A 23,561-nucleotide genomic window follows, 5' to 3' on the forward strand; every position below is an offset into this window, starting at 1 on the left:
ACAGTTCCCTGTCTCCCTTTAAGTATGATTCTCATAGCTTTTAACATTTCACATACACAAAACATTAAAGGACACTCTGGATCAGAGAAAACATATTCAAATTTTATACAAAATTTCTATTTCCCAAATGCACCAAATTGGATGAAAGTACTATGCAATTATTGTATAGTATGTCAGCTAAATAAACCTTATCCAAATCAAAAACAAATAGCACAAAAACAAGATTTTAAAGGACAAAGTTTATACTTTAACCATCGTATCTCATTCGATACAAAAGGACCAATGTCACCATCATCTGAAGGAAACTCCTACATTATGGTAATTGTTGACGCATTTACACATTATGTAGCACTTAACCCAGTACCACATTGTAACGCTTATTACGCTTACACAACACTTTATGAACACTGGATAGCCAAGTTCGGACTACCCGAAATTTTAGTTACAGACAACGGTACAGAATTCATAAATAATGAAATCATCACACTATGTCATTTATATAACATCAAACACAAACCACGTACATCTCATGCACCTTGGACAAACGGCTAGTCGAAGGTATGAACCGTTCACTACAAGAATATCTTAGATGTATCATCAATGGAAATGATACAAGATACACCGAATGGTCAGCAGATGTAAAATTATTTCCCTTAGCATATAATTCACAAATTACGACAACTCTAGGAATGTCACCATATGAAATGGTTTTTAACCAAAGCCACGTAAACCAATTATGTTTACAGCAAACTATCATAAAAATGCACAAAGTCATTGTCAACCGAATAAAGACTCAATTTGTTATAACCTACCTTTACACACACATGATGAAGATCATTTTCATCACCCACAAATTCTTAAATTAGCCTCCGGTACACGCACCGAATGGATTTTAAATAGAGATAAAAAACACAATGAAATTTACCAAAAAGTAACAAAAAAGTTGTTACAACAGCAAAACATTAATGAACAAATAAATTCACGCTTTACACCAGCCTCCGATTTAAAAATTGGAACATTTGTTTTAATACCTAATTTTAACACTCAAAAAGGAATTTCTAAAAAATTACAACCCCTTCGTAAAAGACCATACCAAATAATTGCCAAACCCACTGACGTAACATATAAAATCACCGACACAGACCAAAAAGAAATTGTTCAACATCGAAACAATCTATTACCTTATTACCCAAAAGAATACGCACTACGCGAACTAACTCAGTTATATTCTTTCACAGGTTTAAAAGTTATTCAAAATAACCCATATACGGAAAATGAAACAAAAGAACAGCATGACATTCACCTCGAAAACCAAAATAAAAAATCAACTACAACGAAAAACAATACAAAAAAGCTAGATCAAAATATACCTCAAAAAGAAAGAAAAAATAGAAAAATGACAGAAAAAATTATACCCCAAGAACAAGTCGACAAATCAGAACATAGAGAGTCATCACGACTTAGAAATCAACCACGCAAAAACTACAAAACATTCATTCCACAATCTAAAATATTAAAGAAAGTTGAATTCCAAAAACAACTTTAATTTTACAATCAATAATCTTTGCACCTCTGAAACATTTTAAACTTTCATTTTTCAAAATAACATACTGACAAATGCGCAGCGATTCTAGTTCAAAATTAGCCAATAAGAATCATTCAATCCGTCACCTTCTATAACTCTAACACAAACCAATTAGACGAAAGATATTAAACTCCAGGCATATCTATAACTATAACTTTACGACCTCCAGGTCAAAAATAAGCAAACCATTCCAACTTGACAACTAAAATAAATATCACCATAATATGATAACCCTCCCTTATCTAATAACCCAAAAATCAACAATATTTCCCCAACTCAGACCTCAAATACCCCCCAAACAAAAATGTTAAATTAGCCTAAGGTAAAGGAACGACCATATTAAATTAGCCTAAAGTATAAAAATCTCAAAAATACCCCAGATCACTTGACAAAAAAAATAAAGTAAAAGAAGACCTCCCGAACACCATAAAATTCGCCCCCAACAATTTTTCACAAAACTCAACCCACTTGTCAAAAAATCAATAAATAATTCGACCACACTTGAAAATTGCCCCAAACAACAAAAAATATTCGATCAAGAAGCCATTTCTTCAATGCTCTTCTCTCGATCAGTCAACATAATACTCAACATTTTCATAAACTTTTTAACAATATTCAAACTTTTATTCATATTTCTTTTTGATACCTTTGAAGCTTTTGTAATAATCTTAATCATTTTTTGCAATATTTTTTTAATTTTCTATTCCATATTTGAACTATACCTCCAACTTTCAAAGCCATTGACCATATTCACAGGTACGAGACACAAAACTTATCTAAATGATACGAACCATAAACGAAGGAACATCATATATACCAGTTAATTTTCAAAAAAGTAATGGTCAACCTGGTGGACATCTAAAGCCACATGACACAAGAAGCACACGTTTACAAGAACTATCACTAATGAATAATTCTTATTTTGGTAATATCCACTATGATATTCACTTAGATATGAAATTAGACTACACAATTAGCCGAATTTTTCAGGAAATGTCACTCTCTGAACTAGAAACACTTCAACTATGCGAATTGGAACGGACACAAATCTTACAATCACTTGCATAGCAGTATTAAAAATACCCTACGCAGGATATTTACTATCAGGAAATAGATCAAATTTTTTAGAGTACGAAGGAAACATTTTATGGTTTTATACCTGTACCAAAAAAGTATCACCACTATATGTTTTTGAAGATAAACGATGCTATAAAAGAATCCCCATCTTTAATAAGAATAAAGTACATTTCGTTGACACACTTTCAAGACGAACCTATTTCTGGGATACCGCAGTCCCATGTGGATCAGAAAATAGCCACAATGTAATACAACTGAACCCTGATGAAGATAAATACTATCATCTTACCCCATACCCCACATTAATGCAATCACTTAAGAAATTTTCACCTGAAAGCATTAGAGCTATTGCTCGAAACCCAAATATCGACTTACATTCAATTGGAATATATTCAAAATCCGATATCCAACATCACATTAGAACACAACAATTCCAAGAATTATTAACACAAATGGACACTATACAAAGACAATCAATTGACCAAAACTTACGCAAACTTGCCGAAACCGCAGGATTAGCAGATATCTATACACAAGATTATAGCGGATATTTTAAAGACATTAAAGACTATATATATATATATATCCAAACGGTGAAAAATACCGACCACAAGATATCTCACCTATAAATATTTTTAGCTTTGTTACACTATAAAATGAAATTCTTGATTTTCTAGGATGGCCCTATTACATCTTAGAAAAATTGACTATTCTATACGCAATGTTTAACTTTATAGGATTTCTTTTTTCACTTTTAAAAGGAATCTATAATACATGCGCTATACAGCCACAAGTAAATAGGCAAGCAAGTGTAGCACGCATACTATTTGCAGGATTTTTTGGAATTTTTTCATCATCAATAAACAAAACTCTTTTAGACGCACAAATAAAAGAATACAATACAAAAATAGCGACAAGACAGAACACGTACGACGAAGAACATAATAATATAGAAATAACGGCTACAGCACCACAGTTACCACCCCTTCCACATAACCATCCATTATCCCGAGTCCCACGAAATTTTCGAAATTTAGCAATAACACATAATACAAATTTTAGACCAACCATATCGCAAAGTCCCATACAACATATAATGACACATCATTCACAAGATAAAAATACATATGAACAAATTATCGAACAACCCCATACCACCGCTTTTCAGTCTCAAAATAATAATTTTTTTAGCCCACGAAGAGCCGACAACTTGGATCCCTACACCGCTCAAATTCCCATCCAACCAACCTCAACACTCCAATTACAATAATTCCACTTTTTGCTTTCCCGCCACCCAATTTCCCAACTAGTAATATAACATCAGGCATGTATTCAGACACTAATTCAAATATTTCAGTTTTATACTCCATTTCACAACTCAATAACCGTAATATTGAAACCCCTGATGAATTTGCAGACTCTGAACCATCTCCATCCAATAATTTTCAAACCAACTCCTCAATTTTTTCAAAACCCCCTTTTCAACCAATCCCACCAAATAACCCACTCCCATCCATTTCTACACCCTCTTATGCTTCACAAGTCACCCCAACCTACTCTTCATTTCATTCAGACCGATTATCCAATTCTCCAGAAATTCCCCAAATCTCCCAAGAACTAGATAATTTTATCACCCTACAACAACAACTATTACCCCCTAACACCCCCACTATAAATCAGATTTCTTCCACAATAGAATCCTCAAACCCACCTACCCCTACACCCTCTTCAGCTAATTCTGCATCATTAGCACAATCATCCACTTCCACCGAATCATCAAATAGCACTAATAGAGCTTATCGCACTTTTAAAAGAAAATTCCCAAACCATCCATTCCCAACCAAACCAGGAACAGCCCGTGAATATATTAATCATCCACATCACACTAACACGAAAGATTTTCTAGCAATCACCTTACCTTCATTTCCATAATATAGTTTAAACACCCCTCACGACACTAACGACACACGTAGTTTTGTAGATGAACATGTTTTAATGCCTACACTTCATTGAACATCATATTATCATTTTACTAATCCCCTTTGCCTACCATTATCTAATACTCATAACGATATAGAAAGAAATCAAGATATGATATATATCGACTCACCACACCACTAACACATAGACAATTTACTTATATAGGATATAAAAAGTCACTAAAAACATACACTGCACCCCGAGCTAACGAATTTACGCTAGAATATTACGATCATAACATCACCCGAACTAACCAAGACCAATTTTTAGATGATGATCGCTTCGCTAACCCACAACTAACAGAAAAATTCTTCATCAAAACACCATATGTATTTACACTCAATATATTTGATCGAAAATTTGATCATATCATTTCTGAAGCACTAACCGACATGCAAGCTTACGAAAGTTTTAAAGAAAAATTTCAATTATTTTCACTAACCTTCCACTTCCTTGCACCACATGAACGCGATTTGCACTGCTCACACGACATTATGTTACGCACTAACCAAACCCACACATATACATATTATCGCTTCATACAAAATCATTTTGATCTTCACACTCCATCAAGACAACCACACCACCGTTATCAGTTTCTTAACTCTAAATACACTTCACCATTTTTTCTTAATTTCACATATTGCATCAAAGATACTAACCTTCACGGTATCCCATAACCCAAATGTATATATTTTGTCCCATCACGAAGACCCTTAACGCAGAAGAATCCAGACCCTTCCTTATCCCACACGAATTTATCCAACCTATAGAAATCCCAAAATTAGAATTCATCCACAACACTAAATACAATCACAAATTATATAACCTCATTCAAAACACACCTTATGAGTTTGCAGTTGGCACTGAAGAACTAAAAACTATTAAAGCACTTCAATTGCTTTGGCCACTGCTTCAAACTAAAAACATCATTCGCATACTAGCAAAATTACTAACAAACTCCGACATAATACACGACATCTTTCCCCACGGTTTTTTCCCAGACGATTAACAAGTAAGTATAATTTATACATATTTTCCACTAATAAATTTAAAATAAAAACTAACCATTTTTTACCCATGTTACATTTAGATCTTTAGCCTTCATACCAGGATCATCTGAAGAAACAGAAAAGCAAAATAAAAAATAAACCTGTTAAAATTCTTCACTTCACTAATATTTTCCACAAGATAAACTGATAAAATTTATACCAAATGTAGTAAATTGATTTATAAATTGTTTCCCCAAAAGCAGTAAATTTCATAAAAATTGAAAATTTGTAATTTAATTTTTCCCCAAAACTGGCAGTAAAATTAAAATTCTATGTAGTAAATTGATAAAACGAAAATGCAGTACTAACCTTTTGATATTTTCATTCACTCGCACAAGAATTCTATCCAAACTCGCACAGCTCGCCCACGAAGAATTGTTTAAATAATGAATTTCAGTTTCAAGTTTTCACACTCAACAACTCTAACACACGATAACAAGTTTCAAACTTTCCTTTAACCCGGTTGGAAAGGATTTATATACTAAACAAAACTAACCAACGCAGCTTACTAAACACCACAAATCATAGAATAACAGCATGACTAAGAAAAGAAACATCATATTATCATTTTACTAATCCCCTTTGCCTACCATTATCTAATACTCATAACGATATAGAAAGAAATCAAGATATGCTATATCGACTCACCACACCACTAACACATAGACAATTTACTTATATAGGATATAAAAAGTCATTAAAAACATACACTGCACCCCGAGCTAACGAATTTACGCTAGAATATTACGATCATAACATCATCCGAACTAACCAAGACCAATTTTTAGATGATGATCGCTTCGCTAACCCACAACTAACAGAAAAATTCTTCATCAAAACACCATATGTATTTACACTCAATATATTTGATCGAAAATTTGATCACATCATTTCTGAAGCACTAACCGACATGCAAGCTTACGAAAGTTTTAAAGAAAAATTTCAATTATTTTCACTAACCTTCCACTTCCTTGCACCACATGAACGCGATTTGCACTGCTCACACGACATTATGTTACGCACTAACCAAACCCACACATATACATATTATCGCTTCATACAAAATCATTTTGATCTTCACACTCCATCAAGACAACCACACCACCGTTATCAGTTTCTTAACTCTAAATACACTTCACCATTTTTTCTTAATTTCACATATTGCATCAAAGATACTAACCTTCACGGTATCCTCCGCAATTATGGTCCCATAACCCAAATGTATATATTTTGTCCCATCACGAAGACCCTTAACGCAGAAGAATCCAGACCCTTCCTTATCCCACACGAATTTATCCAACCTATAGAAATCCCAATATTAGAATTCATCCACAACACTAAATACAATCACAAATTATATAACCTCATTCAAAACACACCTTATGAGTTTGCAGTTGGCACTGAAGAACTAAAAACTATTAAAACACTTCAATTGCTTTGGCTACTGCTTCAAACTAAAAACATCATTCGCATACTAGCAAAATTACTAACAAACTCCGACATAATACACGACATCTTTCCCCACGGTTTTTTCCCAGACGATTAACAAGTAAGTATAATTTATACATATTTTCCACTAATAAATTTAAAATAAAAACTAACCATTTTTTACCCATGTTTCATTTAGATCTTTAGCCTTCATACCAGGATCATCTGAAGAAACAAAAAAGCAAAATAAAAAATAAACTTGTTAAAATTCTTCACTTCACTAATATTTTCCACAAGATAAACTGATAAAAATTATACCAAATGTAGTAAATTGATTTATAAATTGTTTCCCCAAAAGCAGTAAATTTCATAAAAAATGAAAATTTGTAATTTAATTTTTCCCCAAAACTGGCAGTAAAATTAAAATTCTATGTAGTAAATTGATAAAACGAAAATGCAGTACTAACCTTTTGATATTTTCATTCACTCGCACAAGAATTCTATCCAAACTCGCACAGCTCGCCCACGAAGAATTGTTTAAATAATGAATTTCAGTTTCAAGTTTTCACACTCAACAACTCTAACACACGATAACAAGTTTCAAACTTTCCTTTAACCCGGTTGGAAAGGAATTATATACTAAACAAAACTAACCAACGCAGCTTACTAAACACCACAAATCATAGAATAACAGCATGGCTAAGAAAAGAAAACCAACGGTACCCAAACCGGATTAACCCAGTTTAAAACTGGATAATTTATTCTTTTGAAGACTATTATAAAGTCTAGGAAAGAAGTAATAAAACACAAAAAAGTCGAAAGACAAACCCATACCAAAAACAATTTGATTTTTGAAAACAGGACACAACCAACGAAACATAAGAAAAACCACCACAAACCCGACATAAAACGTTATCACATAACAGGACCTCTCACAGAAACCGCACGAAATCATACTCCCACTCCTGGCCTAACCCACCAAAGAGGACGTCCTGAGCAGGCTCTATAGCCGGACTAACCCACCGCGCTACATCCACGCTTTGTGACCACACTTCTATTTTTAATAAGAGGTACTCAAGGGTGAGTAACTCTTCAAAATAACCGAACTAAAACAAAATGCTTTTGTGAAAACAACTAACCAAAATCATAATTAAAACACTGAACTAATTAAAATTTTATAAAATGTAAATTATACCTTGCAGTATATAGATCAGCATACAACAACAAAGACGAACATCCAAAGACAAAATGACCCCACTACACTCGAAAAAGAATGGCCAACCACAACCAATATGCCGTCCACAATCACAACTCAACGACTTGAGTACGATTTAGAGTACGACTTGACTTCGCAGAAAAGGACTTCATTGAACTAGACCAATGACCACCTCGATGTTCAAGTATACGTACAGATCCGAGTTACAAGGCATCCCCTCCACGCACAATCTCCACGCCATTCCCAGACGAGGTCGAACACAAAAGAAGTTCTCTACATAAAACAGAAAAACCCGTCATAGCAAACCATTCTGAAATCAGATTGATTTCATTGGGAAACACCGTCGTTGTCACGAGAAGACACAACGATCGATATCCCTCATTCCAGCGTCCTGGAACTTCTCTAACAAGAGAAACCGGACAAGAAGATGATGTTCGCCAAATACCAACGTCCATCATCCATCCTTTGAATTGCAGAAAGATAATTCTAAAAACTCTGTAAAACCCGGATGGGTGGAACCTGATCTAAACTATATTTTATGATTGGATAAATTAGATATTTTACCACTGTAAAGTATTTAATATTAACCAATCATGATCCATCTAACTAACAACCCACTTATTTGTAAGTGCTGAAATTACTTGTAATTTCAGCACCAGAGAGAGATTTGAATTTAACTTAGAAATTAGTTGCCTCTCCAAGAGAACTTCAGCAGCCGCAATAAACCAGTATACCCTAGATCTATTGAGCCTAGCAGAGACTAGTTAAACAACCTGAGACTAGATAGTATAAGAGTAAGATTAGGATCGGTATTAGACTAAGAAGTTGCACGAATCTATCCGGCCGAAAATAAGATAGCGTGACGAGCAGACGGTGTACCCTATCCGAAATTACTCTATGAGTTAACCACATCGGTCCTAACTCAGAATTTTAACAGAAAGCGATGCAGCTATTGAAGTTGAACCTACCACCTATTGTAATATATCACCGAAAACTTGATTTGGGTTCTTGAGACTTTGACTTGATATGAATTTACTTTGAGGCTGAAAATTAATTCCGAATCCGAAGTTGCTTCCTGCAGAACGTACCAGAGGGCACTCGTATACAATAGGTGAAGCATCAGAAAAGTTATGCGTACTTAATTTTATATCGGGAAAACGAAAAGAAGCTTCTATCAAAGCCTCAAAATGTAATAGAAATTATGCAACCACAGTTATTCAAGAAGACTGAAGTAAATGTTTATCTTCAATGCACAATATCAATTAAAATGAAGATTAGAAGGGGAGTGAATATGAAAACAATTAAACACAAGCAATATCAACTATGGTCGGTTTTTTACACTCTTTCATTGACATGATAAAGCGTTGAGCTTCTACTCACCAGAACTTCGGTTGACTGAGACTCCACATCTGACCGTGGACTACAACCAACACACAGCACCTGTGGCAGAAGTCAAAGAGAACAGGAGCCGCCCAATGGAGTCCCTCTTGGACTGGACAGTGGAGGGAGAGCACTCGTTCGGAAAGGGGTTCCATCAGACTCTCACGCACCTGCAGAGGCGATGATCTGCAACAAGTCAAACCCATTGATTAACAATAGCTGCGACAATTAGATATACAACCCTCTCCTTAGGAATTGAGATAGAGAATCTGACATGCATTCAGATGATTTTGTTTCACCTAGCCGCTAAATTTTGTTCTAGCCGTCTATCCTCAAGCCAGATTTAGCTACTGTTAGCTTGCTACGAAATGGGCATCATAGGTCGAGAGGTCAAATCCGCACATTAAAAGTAAAATCTCAAATCAACTAAAAATTAGTTCTTTTTTGAACCATTCGTACGTACGAAAGCTTTGACAAGCGCAGTATTTTTGACGTCTACCTTGTTCAGTAACTCAAGTTGGGATCTAACTTACTTGGCGACTCGGTGTGCCACTCCCCACAACGTCAACTTCAATTTGATTGGCGTATTGTTAGCACTCTCAATTGGCTGAAACGTAGAAAAAAATATCACTTTCATCTTTAAATATAATTCATGCGAAATCTCGTCTACAGGACAGTACAACAATTTCATTGTCATCAAGTTAGTTTGACGAATTTCAGCGCTTTCGCCGCTATTATTGGACTGCTTCCCATTTGGTTATTATTTCATTAAAATTCACGTTTGAATTTAAAAATTTCTTCAACATTATCAGATTTTGAAGTAATTCATGGGAAAACTGATGTTTGAAGCATACCTGTCTGGGGTCAACTAGAAAGGTCACTTGTATGTTGAACAGTTCATCTAACGAATGGCGACTGTGTTTGAACTCTATTTCCAGAGTCTTGCTCAGTCCCACTTGATTGGAACGCACCTCTGGTTTAACGGCATATTCTACAAAAAAAACTTGCAAGTTCAATCTGTCCAGATTGAGATCAAATGTGAGCCTTCAAAACAATCTATTGGGTTTACTTTATTAGTTTTTATCGCACTTTCGATATATTCATCATATATGCTTTTTCTCCAAAATCCTTAAGGTCTTTCTTTTTGACTTTCACATCGATTTTCACAAAATATAAGTATTCCAAAAGTTCAATTCATACGAACTAAATTCAATTTATCAGAATTAATAGCGGAGTCGTGAGGTAAACTATATTCATCACTTACAGTGATGATATGCTTACCATTCCTGGAAACACTTTGTACGAATGCCTTCAACCTCTCATTGGGTTCGACTTCAACTGCGATTCGATAGTCCCTGAGAAACAAAAACGAAACTAAACTGCACATTAGCTACTGTAAAAGCTTGCACCAAACGTCACGCTACCATACTGATGACTAAAACTTTTCCGGAAAATTCAGCAGTTAAAATATGAATGTTTTGTATGCATCAATTTGTAGAAGTAGACTAACCCTTTGCTGAGAAGATCCACATTAATGAACTTAACCAGCTCAATAGAGAGATCCACTGTTGCCTCCAGTAAGTCCATGCTCCACCAACTGAGCTTCAGAAACAGACGGTCGGTTTATTTTGAGGTTTTTTAGAGGGTTGTCGATCGGAAACTGAACATAATTTCTTATAGAGACTGCTGTCTTAGATGCTCCATTAACTCGGCGATAACAGAATAGCCAGTGACGTTAATTAAAGAGTAGATTTTAGAAAGCAGTCTACTTTAAATGCCAAAGAAGGAATGGTAAATTGAAACCGTTAGCAGAATCAAATTTGATACCACACTTCTTGTAGTTCTTGAAAAGTGTGCTTAGCGCTCAGGTAGCTGCTAATAAGATCGATTTTAGTACTTTCACTGAAGGGGAATTGAGTGAATCTTTTCATCGATTTTCTCTGCTTCCATTCGCCTCAAATCAATCAGAAAACACAGTCATATAAAAGTATACAGTTGCGATTCTATATACCGCGCTGGGACTCCCTCTCGTTCAAATCATTATTTGTTTGCGACGAATTTAATGTAAAGTTATTACAATTCTGAGAAGCATATATTGATGTCATTTGCCAACTGATTGTTCATGCATATATACTCTGAAACGAAAATACCATGTATCTCACAAATACCAATTGTTAGAAAAATTCAGAGCTAGTAGGAAATCTGGGTTCATCAAAAAAGCTGTCTTTCTGAATACTCGATAGGAAAAATGCAATTGAAGTTACACTTCGCCTACAAATGCTGTTGGAATTACGACGGATAGAGTTTTAATATGATTTGTCATTCGATCGAATCGGAAAATTATTTGTAGCAATTGTATTTGCGACAAAAAACGTTTTCAAGTAGCTCCTTCTCTAATTTGGTGGCCAGAGCAATTACATGACTGTTGATTCCTCGCATTAGCTGGGGATAAGAACACAAAATAAACAAAACGGCGAATAGAACAGGAAGCATTGCAATTTTACGAATAAAAAACGAGATGGAAACCAGAAATTAGACAAAAACCTTGAGCATCTGTATACTGATCTTCAATTTCAAGAAATCTGTGCATTGAAAGCCAATTTCGTTTTCTTCAACGATCCTTCATCTCTAGAGCAGATGAAGGTTTTTGGAGGTTGCTTCGTCTCGACCACAGTCCAGTGTCATTGGCCCAAGACGGGATATTTCGGGCATACCACATTTGTGAGTTGCTTGAACTTAGTTTTGACACATGACTTCGTCTAAATGAGTCTTTCGTTTTGGTTCGCTGTTATGAGGCCAGCATCCTCCGGCCTGCTAATGCATGAAGAAAGTTTAGCTCTGACGTTCCACCGTGCTATATGAGCTAAAGAAATTCAGAGGGGGTCAGTCCAGAGACTGAGGACGTCTAGATCTGTCATGTTTTTTTTGTTTTTTTTTATTTGCCCCCGGCCTGCTCAGTGCAGGACCAACCGTGGGGGAGGGGGAGATGTCATCCATTTTGCCGCAGCCGGTCCCACCTTGAGGAGGCGGATGACACTGGGATCCAGCCGTGACCGAAGCGGGATTCGAACGCATGACCCTCGTGTTAAGAGAGATGTGCCTAACCCACTTGACCACTTGCATCGACAGTTAAATAAACGATAGACATCAATATGACCTTGACTACAAATTCCAAAGACATTCAGGATTTAAGGGTATAACCTACTCAGATAATTATTCAGAAAAGGAGAGTACTGATCGAAGCTGAGCAAGTTTTGAGCAAGCGTTGTCCCGATGAAACAAGGTTTGTGGTGTTGGCTTGAGTGTTATCGTGCTGTTACTTACTGATGTTTCATGATCGGCTCAACTGGGAAGATAACTGCCAAATTGGAAGTGTTTTGAGAGCATTCCGTTGTGCTCACGAATTAGTAGAACTTCTGTTTCATTATACAGGTGGTCTATACTTGTCATTCTTACACAGCCAGTGACAGTTCCAAGCACATCATTTTGTTTCACTCGCTCCGAAAAAGAGCATGCTGTTGAATATAACACCCATGAGTTTAAGATTTTTAAATGTTTTTGGTGTTTTAGGTGATAAGACCTATCATCAAACTAGTTTGAAAATTTCCCTCAGCAGATATGGTAAAAATGTGGCCATAGATTCATTATCAGGAGAAAGATTATGATGCCTACCTATGAGCCATGTTTGTAGTTGTTCCAAGTATGCGTTAATGGGGTGTGTAATACCGATGCATTGGGCCCATACAACAGAAGTGAAAGGTCATCTGCATAGGTGACTTTTAACGTTGTCACTAGGTTGTGGCATGGAGCCCATTAACAGGTTAAGGATAGCCGGTGAGAGAGCACAACATTTTGGGACTGCTTGTTTCACTTTACACTTTCTTGATGCCTGATTTTTAAGCCCGACGTATATGAAGATGCCTTGTAAATATGAGAGCAGCCATGATTTTGTGTTGTTAGTAAGGGAGGTACTAAATATTTCATACAGAAAAACTCGGGAGTTAACCGTATCAAATGCGGTGGTAAGGTCTAAAGCAACAAGTAGCGTTATATGGCAAGGTTTCCTCAATTAAGGCCCTAAAAAACTTTGCGGTTGATACGATGTATTTGATTGATACAATTACAGAACTGAAAGGATCTTACAGGTTCTTTTACCGGGTTTTTGTAGAGAGATAACTCGACAGACCGTCCAGTTATGTGGGATGCTTGCGTTGTTTAGTGATGAGCTAACAACGTTGTTGATGTATGCAACGGCAACCATTCCAAGGCAATGAACGTGAAACGATGTAATCTTATCAGGATCCAGAGTCTTACTCTTGTTATTTCATTTAATTGCAGTTTTTACTTCTTCGGCCGAGGGGAACTTCCCTTTCAAGGGGAGTTTTCTTATAAGCGTACGATAAAAAAACTCCCCTTTTTTGTCGGGTTTATTTAAATAGGGATGTATTGTTCGTTGAAGCACACCTTAGCATCATAGAATGGCGGGCCATCAAAAAAATAATATGTTTGTTTGATGTCTTGTGTGGATTTTGTCCGAATAGTGATTTAATGGTCGAGCAAAACTTGCTGGATTGTGCTCTGCGGTCCAATTTTCCAGGAAGTCTTGGTCATGGTGCTGCGCTGATGATGCCTAAAACGTTTTTCATCCTTAAAACGATTGCCTGAGAATTGAGCTTTTAGAAAAAATTCTTCTATTTCCGAGCGGAATTTCAACAAAACTGCTTTCCTGAAGAAAACGTAGGCTCCATTTTCGATGTAGCAGGTGAGGTTTATGGTGATAGGGACATGAACAGAAGCCAAGTCAAGTGCTAGTTCAGTGTTCTAAATGTACTCATTACCAGATCTGGTATAACAAGTGTGTTGTCTGCTGAGCTTGTCATTTAACACAATGAAGTCTGATTCTCCAATTTCGCTCGCAAATTTATCCCTTCTTTGGTCTAGGCTTATACGAGAGTACGAGATCTCATTGTGTGCGCTATTGTGACCATCAATTAGAGAAGATTTCAGGTGTAGTAGGTAATTTACGCAGGCTTAAAACCTGTGGTTCAGTTTGAGTTTGATAGAAAGTATGTTTATCGATTTAGGAATGAGTTGCCTGATTCAATTTGAGTTTCCTGGTGTTCGGAGTAGTTGTCGGATGTTGGCCGTGAGGGTGGGGAAAGTTTGCGGCATTTAACGTTTTCAACAATGATGAAGGCAAGACCTCCGCCTTTGCCACGCTCCCTAGTCATACACTACATGAAAATAAACTGCATCAAAATAGCATCTATATAACAAACAATCCTTAATGCGGCGTTAGAATACCCTTATAGCCTATTTTGATGAAGTTCGGTTTAATGTAGTGTATGATTCCGTCATTTAAGCAAAAAAAATGGGTGGTTCTGACAAAAATTTGTAAATATAATTTAATTGTATAACAAAAAACAAAAAACGTTTTTTATTAGTTTATGAAATCTGGATTGTAAATATTGCTCGGATCAGCAACATTGCCACTCATTCCTTGCTGGTCCTGTTGAACGTGTACCTGCTGTCGTTGGGGCGTAGCATAAGCAACTTGATGAGACTGCATTCCCCCCGGATTCGAACCTTAAGCGCAAAGAAAACCAAGTTTATTTAATTTTCATTTAAGATCATAACTCAATATTACTCATATTTTCATTTTGCATGATTTCAGAAAAACTCATACAGGCTTTCAGTTCCTCTTATGGTTCATTTCGGTAGCTTAAAAAAAATCAATATACTTTCTCCAAAAATATTGGGCTGCAACACAACCCAAAAATCAAAATTTTTTAAGCCTTGAGCTCGATATAATATTTAAAATAAAACAACATCAGTAGCGTGCCGAGGTGAGGGCAACGTCCCCCCCCTCAATTCTGGTTGCCAACTTTTTTCCCAAAGGGTCTTCCCTTTGGTATAATTTTACAAAATCCATTTTTGGCAGGCCAACCTCAAAAAGGCTCGAACATTTTCAAAAATTTGTCTGTGGCGTAGAAATTATTTTGACAAAATAGGGTCCTTTAAATATTTTCGTAGTGCTCGGAAAATCACTTTTTTTTGAAAAACCACCCCATCTAGAAAAAATTTTGCGCACGCCAGTGAACAACATATATGCTAAACATGGAAAAATGGGATGAGAACTTAATTGATCTTTTTTCAAAGCCTTTAAAACCCTCTTTTGCATAAAAGACATTACTAGACAGGCATTGAAGCTCCATATGTAAGCGCGGTTAAAATACATGGACTAAGAATTCTTCGAAATAAAATAGCAAAAAAAATCAAGAAGAACTATAAATGAGGACCAGATGAACCTGAAAACCAAAATTTCAAGATTTTCTCGCAAAAAAAGTTTTAGAAATGCATTTGCACTTACTATTATAAGGTATTCTTATTTGCAAACAATTCACTGCTATAAATCACATAGAGGAATTTCACACACAGGGGCAAAAAACGGCAACAGCTCTAAAAAGAAGCAAAGAAAAACTACCAGAAAAAATTTGCCTGAAAACATCCACACCTCCCAAATAAAAAAACCTTAGAACTCAAGAGCTCGAAACTTGACTAGACAGACAACTTCTTTGTATAATTTCTTTATATATGTTAATTTTACGCGTTTTTGATTCTTGTAGACAAGACAGTATTTTATAATTATTTCTAGCAAACTAATATTCTATCGTTGAAAATTTGAATTCATTTCAGTTATATTTGATAGTTAGAATCGCTTCTAAGTATATTTTCAAATTCTATATGATAACTTCAATAAACTCAGAAAAATTTAGTTTTTAAGTTAGACGATTGATGGTTGAAACAATCGATTCAGTTTTGAGATAACGAGTCACTTCAAATGATAAATTGAAATGACCCACAAATACGATAAACATTGATTGAATTCTTTGTTTTTAATAGCTTTAACCGATTCATTCGACCTAATTTTGAAGTATCTCGATCCAGTCATAGTGTCACTTTTTACAAAAGCAATATTTTCAAGCAAATAATGGAACTTCGATAGCTGAAACCGAATCTTATGTATTTAATATTCAGTCATTCGAGTCAACTATTGTTGTTCAAATGTATCAAACATTTCACGAAAACAAAAACATAGCCAACTGACAGTTGGAAAAAAGTAATGAACGCACGCAAGGAAACTGAAGAAAAAAAAAACTGACTTGTTGAATTCCGAAGACAAAAAACTTTTGAATTGCGAAGACATAATAGATCGCCTTAAGGCTCTTTGAAATAGAAGAAAAATTTATGATGGACACTTCTGGTTAAAATTGACCCAATTTGAGAAAACTGGATCAATAGACAAAACTTTTATTTCGCTGGGAAATCTGATAATTAATTTCCATTTTTGAAATTAGAAGTTGATAACGTTTTTCGTGACCTTTACACTTTTGCTGTTCGATAGTGGAGTTTGCCTTCCTTTCAACAGTGGAAATGCACTGAACTCGAAAAGAAATCACAAGTCAAACCGCGAAAGATCAAAACTGAGCGTGAACAAATTTTATGACTTTTTCCTTTATAATTTTATTTTGGCTGGGAAATCTGATAACTAATTTCTATTTTCGAAATTAGAAGTCCATCACGTTTTTCGTGACCTTTAAACTTTTGCTGTTCGATAAGGGAGTTTGCCTTCCTTTAAACAATGGAAATGCACTGAACTCGAAAAGAAATCAGAAGTCAAACCGCAAAAAAAATCAAAATTGAGCGTGAACAAATTTTATGACTTTTTCCTGAAAAAAATTCAGCAAGACCTATATAAGAGTACTGACTACGTTCATTACTCTTTAAAATCAAGCGAACAATTTAAAGGTTGAAAAAGAATTATTTCAATTAAGACTTTCACTCTGAAAGTATTATTCCAGAAAAACAACAAAGATTTTTATTCTAATTGAACTTTGAATTGTTTAACGTTAAAAATGACGGATAAATTGAGCAATCTCCCCCCCCCCATTCTCGCGAGGGGGAGATAGCTCAATAGATACTTGAGACATGTTTCTAACCATTTCAAAATTGTTTGAATGATATCAAATCATAAATCAGTTTCTTAAACTACAGTGGAACGCCAAAATTTACACTATGAAAAATCAAAAATTACATTCAGAGTGAAAAAAGAATCAATAAAACTAAGGCGACTTGGGTCGCATAAAGCGCATTTTTTCTCTCCTAAATGAAAAAAAAAGCTATTTTAATGTGCTGCGGAGAACAGTTTTTGATATTCAGATATAAGGCTAGAGCACCAACCCTGGTAAATCGCTTTGCTCGATGAGGCCATGGTCGCACAAACAAAAATTTTCTCGAACCTCATATAAATTTAACTTCACTAGGTCAATTGATTGCGTGCTACGAAAACATTAAGCATGTATTTGCGTTTGCTGACGTCATTTTGTTGTGTTTTACCGTTTTTGCTGGGGGGGAGATAGCTCAATTGGTCATTACGGGGGAGAGATTGCTCAATTGATCCAAAATGACAATTAAACCAGCTCATAAAAACTTAATTATAAAGTCACATGATTGATGACTGAAACTTCTAATCATTTGTAAGAAAATGATTCACTCCATATTTTAATTTGAACTGATGTATAGAAGATAACCAATCGGCCGAAACTACTTTGCCGAATAGACCTTTCAAGCGAAAAAAAATTATACAAAATCTTAGCTATGAACTTTACAAACAGAGAAAAAATCAAAATTACTATCAATTTTTGTTATGAAGACTTGGATGTGCATTAAAATCATGCTATGGAAACAAACCGCCAGATTATAGACCACCGAAACTGAACGTTTTGAAGAAAAAAAACTGCAATATCATTAACATCAACTACTAACCCAGTAGTTTAATTCAAATTTTCAAGAAACTGAGCATGTCAGCACGTTAATGCAGTTCACCCGATGTTGCCAATTTTTCGTATGATATATAGCATCACGTTTAAGCTCTTAGCATTTCAAAACTTGTTAATAATTGGTACCTTTAAAAGTTATCCCATTTCGCGAAAACTGGATCAATAGGCAAAACTCATGCAGATTTTTAGCTACCTTTATGCTATTGCTGTTCGATAGAGGATTTTGCCTTCCTTAAAATGAATGAGCTTAACTTGAAAACAAATCTAAGTCTAACAGCGTAAAATCAAATTTGAGCGCGAAACACTAAAAATTTGCTAAAAAGCCATCCTGACCTACATAAGTGACCGTCATTTGCATTAGCCACCATACCACTTTGCCTAGATCCTAATATGAGCCATATTGCAAAAATGGTTTCAAAGTATGACACAAGATTGGCTAGCATAAATACTTGAGGCTTATTTGTCTCGCCTTTGTCTCTTAACTATTACCCTCAGACTGTTATAAGGTATCCATGGTAAAAAGGCTTCCCATAAATAATTTGGCGTTGCGTTGAACTCATAGATATTATACCTTGTCACGATGAATCAAATAAACAATAATATTTTCTTCACTTATACTGCGTGAAAAAAAAGCGGATAATTACCTCCAACAGCTCCCATTTGCTGCTGCTGCCCAGGCTGATTCGACCACATAGGGTTTCCGGGACCTCCCTTGTGTTGCATATGTTGCTGCTGCTGGTGCAACATTACCATCTGTTGCGACTGCGCAGCATTTCCCTGGCTGTACATCTGTTGACCTTGAACTTGCATTTGACCGCCACTTCCTACCATGTGCTGGCCTGGTTGAGACTGATTTTGCATGTAGTTTGGACCTGGACCATGTTGAAAATTTGACATCCCTTGCTGCGACTGTTGCTGACCTTGACTATGTTGTTGCTGCAAACCCATAGACATGGCATTTGGATTCCGTATTTGAGCAGCTTGATTCTGCTGCATTTGAACGTTAGATTGCTGAACCATCATGTTAGATTGCTGCATGCCTCCAGAAACCTGATGTTGCTGTCCAGAAATTTGCTGAAGATGCTGATTAGATACATAAATTTGTTGGTTTCCTCCAGCATTTACTATTTTCCCGCCCATTACATTAGGTTGCAATTTTACACCAGCCATACTTGCACCTTGACCGCTCACATTGAACTGCTGCGCCTGAGCTTGATTCATGGACACCACTTGAACCGGTTTTCCCATCTGGTTTTGCAGTCCAGGGTTGTTGGCTAAATTTGCCAGCTGGTTGAGCGGTTGATCTGCCGGATTACTATGAACACCGGATCCTACCATGAGAGCTTGTTGTGAATGTTGGTGCGGCTGTTGTACATGAGCGGGCATATTCATATTGTTCACACCTGGAGGTTTTTGATCCTGATTCGGCTGCGGTTGATTAGCAGCATTATTCATGCGCCACTTATTTACGACACTTTTCAGCCTGTCCGTGAACTCGTTTTGTCTGTTTGGAAACAGAAGATGCGCTTTATATTGACTTTGACTCTGACTCATAATCATCGCAAACTTCCGAATGCGCGGCGTTTCTCCTTGACGCTGAGGAGCATTAAGAGTGACGCACCCAAATACTCTTTCTTTCAAAGATAAAAGGAGAGGATCATTATCCGGCACCGGTTCTGGTCGCTCATTGTCTGGTTTGGTGAAAAATTGGCAGGCTAGTTGGAAAGCGTCACGCAAAAACTCTTCACATTCTCGAATAGCATTGACTTGCAGAAACTGAAGTTGACCTTCATTAAACCATTGATCCAAATCTGGGGGTCGGATGCTTTTTGAACTGGTTGGATCATACAAGAGGTTGAAGTTATATGCCTTTACTATTTGGTGCAAATGCGGGTAGCTTGGAAGATTATTGAACTTTACCCTTAATACCCCGCTTAAAAGCACTTGACCCATAGGCCTACTCACAGCTTGAATAGGTTGGTTTGGATTAGGCTGGTTCGGAACAACCCGCGAAATAATCGTGCTCGGTTGCGATGAAGACATTATTGAGTTATTCAAAGATGACGTAACAATTTGAGAAGTTTCAATCGGAACCATTCTTTGATTCTGAGTCATAGCCCCAGATTGTGCTACGTTATGAGTGACTGGAATGTTGTTAGGTCTCGCCGCTACCGAATTCACAACCGCGCTTAGATTGTCAGCTGTCGGTGCAACTGGGTTATTGACAACTATTGGCCTAACTTGGGTTGGCATAGTTACCTGACACACAGGAACAGCTGCAGACTGCGGAGCCTCAACAGAAGGCTGGGGGTAACTTTGACTACGAGCAGCTATTGAGGAATTATTTGAAGCAATAATTTGTACTTTTCGGGCCGGTTCATCGGTGGAAACGCTTTCTGATGCTGGCAGCGACTTTTTGAGAGTGACAGCAATAGGAATTTGAATTCCATCCAAAACTAAACCAGCAGTTTGAGAATGTTTGTCGGACAGTTTTATGTTAGATTTACTCGGAATGTTCTCAAAAACCTCCGGAAAAAATGCAGTAGCACTGGTGGAAATATTCAAGAACGAGATGGAAACTTCTGTTTCATCCTTCAGGGATTTAAATGCAGTCGTAATTTCATCAATTTGGGATTTCAAGTTTTTATCATCTTCAGATGTTTCTGCAATTTGGCTATCAAGTATAATCAACAAGTGATTCATCGCGACGTCTGTCGTCCTTCTAACAGACTGAAACTTCGAGAACAACTTTTTACACGTTTTCAATAAACCTTTCATGAATTCACAATCTATCTCATTTTCACATTCGCTTTTATCAATCTGCACTTTTGCTATTGCAGATTTGAACTCAGCGGGCGTATAGAAAATCTTTGAAACATGCACACCACTATTATAAACTTGTGATGATCCAGCGAACGTAACCAACGAGTACAGCTGTTTCTTCAACGCCGGAAGCACCGGTTTCGCTCCAACTGTTCTCGTAGACAACTCATCTATGAAAGGCATCAAGACATGTTTGCAAATCACATCAAACTCTGTACTGATTCTGGCAGAGTTTTCAATAGCAACAATCAAGCTCGATTGCTTTTTTGCTTCTTCGTTGACAATCATGACATTCTAAAACAGCGAGACTCTTTATATATTACCGAAAAACGCTTTTACACGATAATAAAACTTCAAAGATTCTGTTTCTTACCATTGTTCCCTACAATTGTGCTAAATTTTTTGGAAATCAATCATATGCACCAACGGAATTTCAAAACAACTTTCTAACATAGTAACCTTCATTGCTTAACCTTCATGGAAAATTTGTGTCGTGGAAACTGAGCCGACCATAAGAAATAAGATCGGATTTTGACGAGGCAGAAAGAACAGGCAAATAAACTGTTCTCGGTCAGATTCGCAACCTATGGCTTTCAGTTCCATGATACATGGGCGTTACTTCTGCGCCAAACAAGCAAATAACCAACTTGTAATTGATTTGCAAATAAAACAAAGAAGAGTCTTATCTAAAAAGTTTCTAACGAGGAGCCTTGTTTCAGCTGAAAAAACCTTGCAAATTGCAAAGATAAATAATATCGAAATATAGGCCAAAAAATCCTATGAAAAAAGTTATCGAACAACAAAACTCGGAAATTAGGACATTTATTACCTGAGCCAGGAACTAAAAACTGGTTTTGATTATAAAGCGAGACGAGTTCAAACGGCACAATTATAAAAACGAAAATTACGCCAGACCAAATTCCAGTATGTTACTTTATAATCGACACAAAAGAGGCGAAAACAAGGAGAAGAAGTGAGCACTCGCATCAATCTATACACAGCTAAAATATTCGATGCAACTCAACCACAGCATGGCAAAACGGCCGGCAGAAAATAAGACTAAAACCCCATAATCCAAAAACTTTTTTCGAAAAATAAAACATCCAAAAACCTGATCTTCCTCAATTGTCATCATAAATTTCACATACGTTAGTTTTTATCAAAAATTAGTTCGACCCTTGAAACGACGGAAATGACAATTCAGACTAAACAAATATCACCAGCCGATGGCTGTTATCCTACCCAGTAGCGGATTTATGGTGGGGGGCGGACGCCCCCCCCCCTCCCCCCCTCAGGGATTCGACCCTCTGCCGACCCAAAGAGTCCCCCCTTTTACACTGTTTTGAGATATCTACTTATGATGACGGACCCTAAAATTTTTTGAAAGGTACCTTTGGCGCCAATAAAAACTAATTTTGAGGGGAAGCGCGCGCCGAAAAAATGCGATTTTTTAGGGTCAAAAATTTTCAAAAAGTGCCTACAAACGCCTAAAAAAGGTCGACAAATGTTCATTTTTTTTTGAAAATTCGTCTCCCTCGAGAAATTCTTAGATCCGCGCCTGATACTGGGTCAACTTTTTGAAAATTTAGCATCACGTCTGAAAGGGCTTCAAAATGTCACTCCACCCATTCCGATGATTATTTGTGGCACCGACTTTGCGTGGAAAAAAAAACTAAAACAAACCCGAATACAATGTTCCTACTGCTATTGTAAGCCTGCTCGCTCGCTTTATTCGCTCGAATTAATACTCAAAATCAAAAGTTTTAAACCTGTTTTTCTCAATACTGAGCAGTAGCAGATTTAATTGGGGGGCGGGCGTCCGCCCCCCCCCCCTCAGGGATTGGTCCCCCTGCCGACCCAAAGGGTCCCCCTTTACACTATTTTGAGATATCCGATTTTGGTTGACTGACCTTAAAATTTTTCTAAAGGCGCCAATCTATACTAATTTTGAGTGGGGAGATCGCGCCGAAAAAACGCGATTTTTTGGTCGAAATTTTCCAAAGAAAGCCTAAAAACGCCTTTTTTTTCAAAATTTGACTGCGGCGCTGAAAATTTTTTCAAATTAGGGTCTTCATAGTGGTTTGGGAGAGCTCAAAAAATCGATTTGAAAAAAAAGTCGTCAAAACTTTCAAAACTTCCTTGAAAATCCGCCCCCCCCCCCCCCGCGAGAAATTCCTAGA

At 36.6% G+C, this 23,561-nt stretch overlaps 2 protein-coding genes across 3 annotated transcripts in view; both read right to left on the reverse strand.

The window, feature by feature from the left end:
* Positions 1 to 11,849, reverse strand: part of LOC134840358 (protein FAM135B-like) — a 34,168-nt gene extending 22,319 nt beyond the window's left edge. For both annotated transcript variants that reach the window (XM_063856126.1, XM_063856125.1), the window contains exons 1-5: positions 11,229 to 11,849; positions 11,000 to 11,073; positions 10,573 to 10,709; positions 10,252 to 10,325; positions 9,719 to 9,904 (exon numbers count right to left, since the gene is read on the reverse strand). In XM_063856126.1, coding sequence (XP_063712196.1) covers positions 9,719 to 9,904; positions 10,252 to 10,325; positions 10,573 to 10,709; positions 11,000 to 11,073; positions 11,229 to 11,305 — 548 coding nt within the window. In that variant the 5' untranslated portion in view covers positions 11,306 to 11,849. The remainder of the gene's footprint in view (positions 1 to 9,718; positions 9,905 to 10,251; positions 10,326 to 10,572; positions 10,710 to 10,999; positions 11,074 to 11,228) is intronic.
* Positions 11,850 to 15,146: 3,297 nt separating this feature from the next.
* Positions 15,147 to 21,672, reverse strand: LOC134840420 (uncharacterized). Its single transcript, XM_063856206.1, has 2 exons — positions 19,203 to 21,672; positions 15,147 to 15,304 (listed from the first exon to the last, which is right to left on the reverse strand). The coding sequence occupies exons 1-2, from the start codon at positions 21,667 to 21,669 to the stop codon at positions 15,159 to 15,161; spliced, it is 2,613 nt and encodes an 870-aa protein (XP_063712276.1). The 5' UTR covers positions 21,670 to 21,672; the 3' UTR covers positions 15,147 to 15,158.
* Between the last annotated feature and the right edge of the window lie 1,889 nt (positions 21,673 to 23,561).

The sequence above is a fragment of the Symsagittifera roscoffensis genome, chromosome 2 (genome assembly GCF_963678635.1).
Source record: "Symsagittifera roscoffensis chromosome 2, txSymRosc1.1, whole genome shotgun sequence".
In the NCBI taxonomy this organism is placed as follows: Eukaryota; Metazoa; Xenacoelomorpha; order Acoela; family Convolutidae; genus Symsagittifera; species Symsagittifera roscoffensis.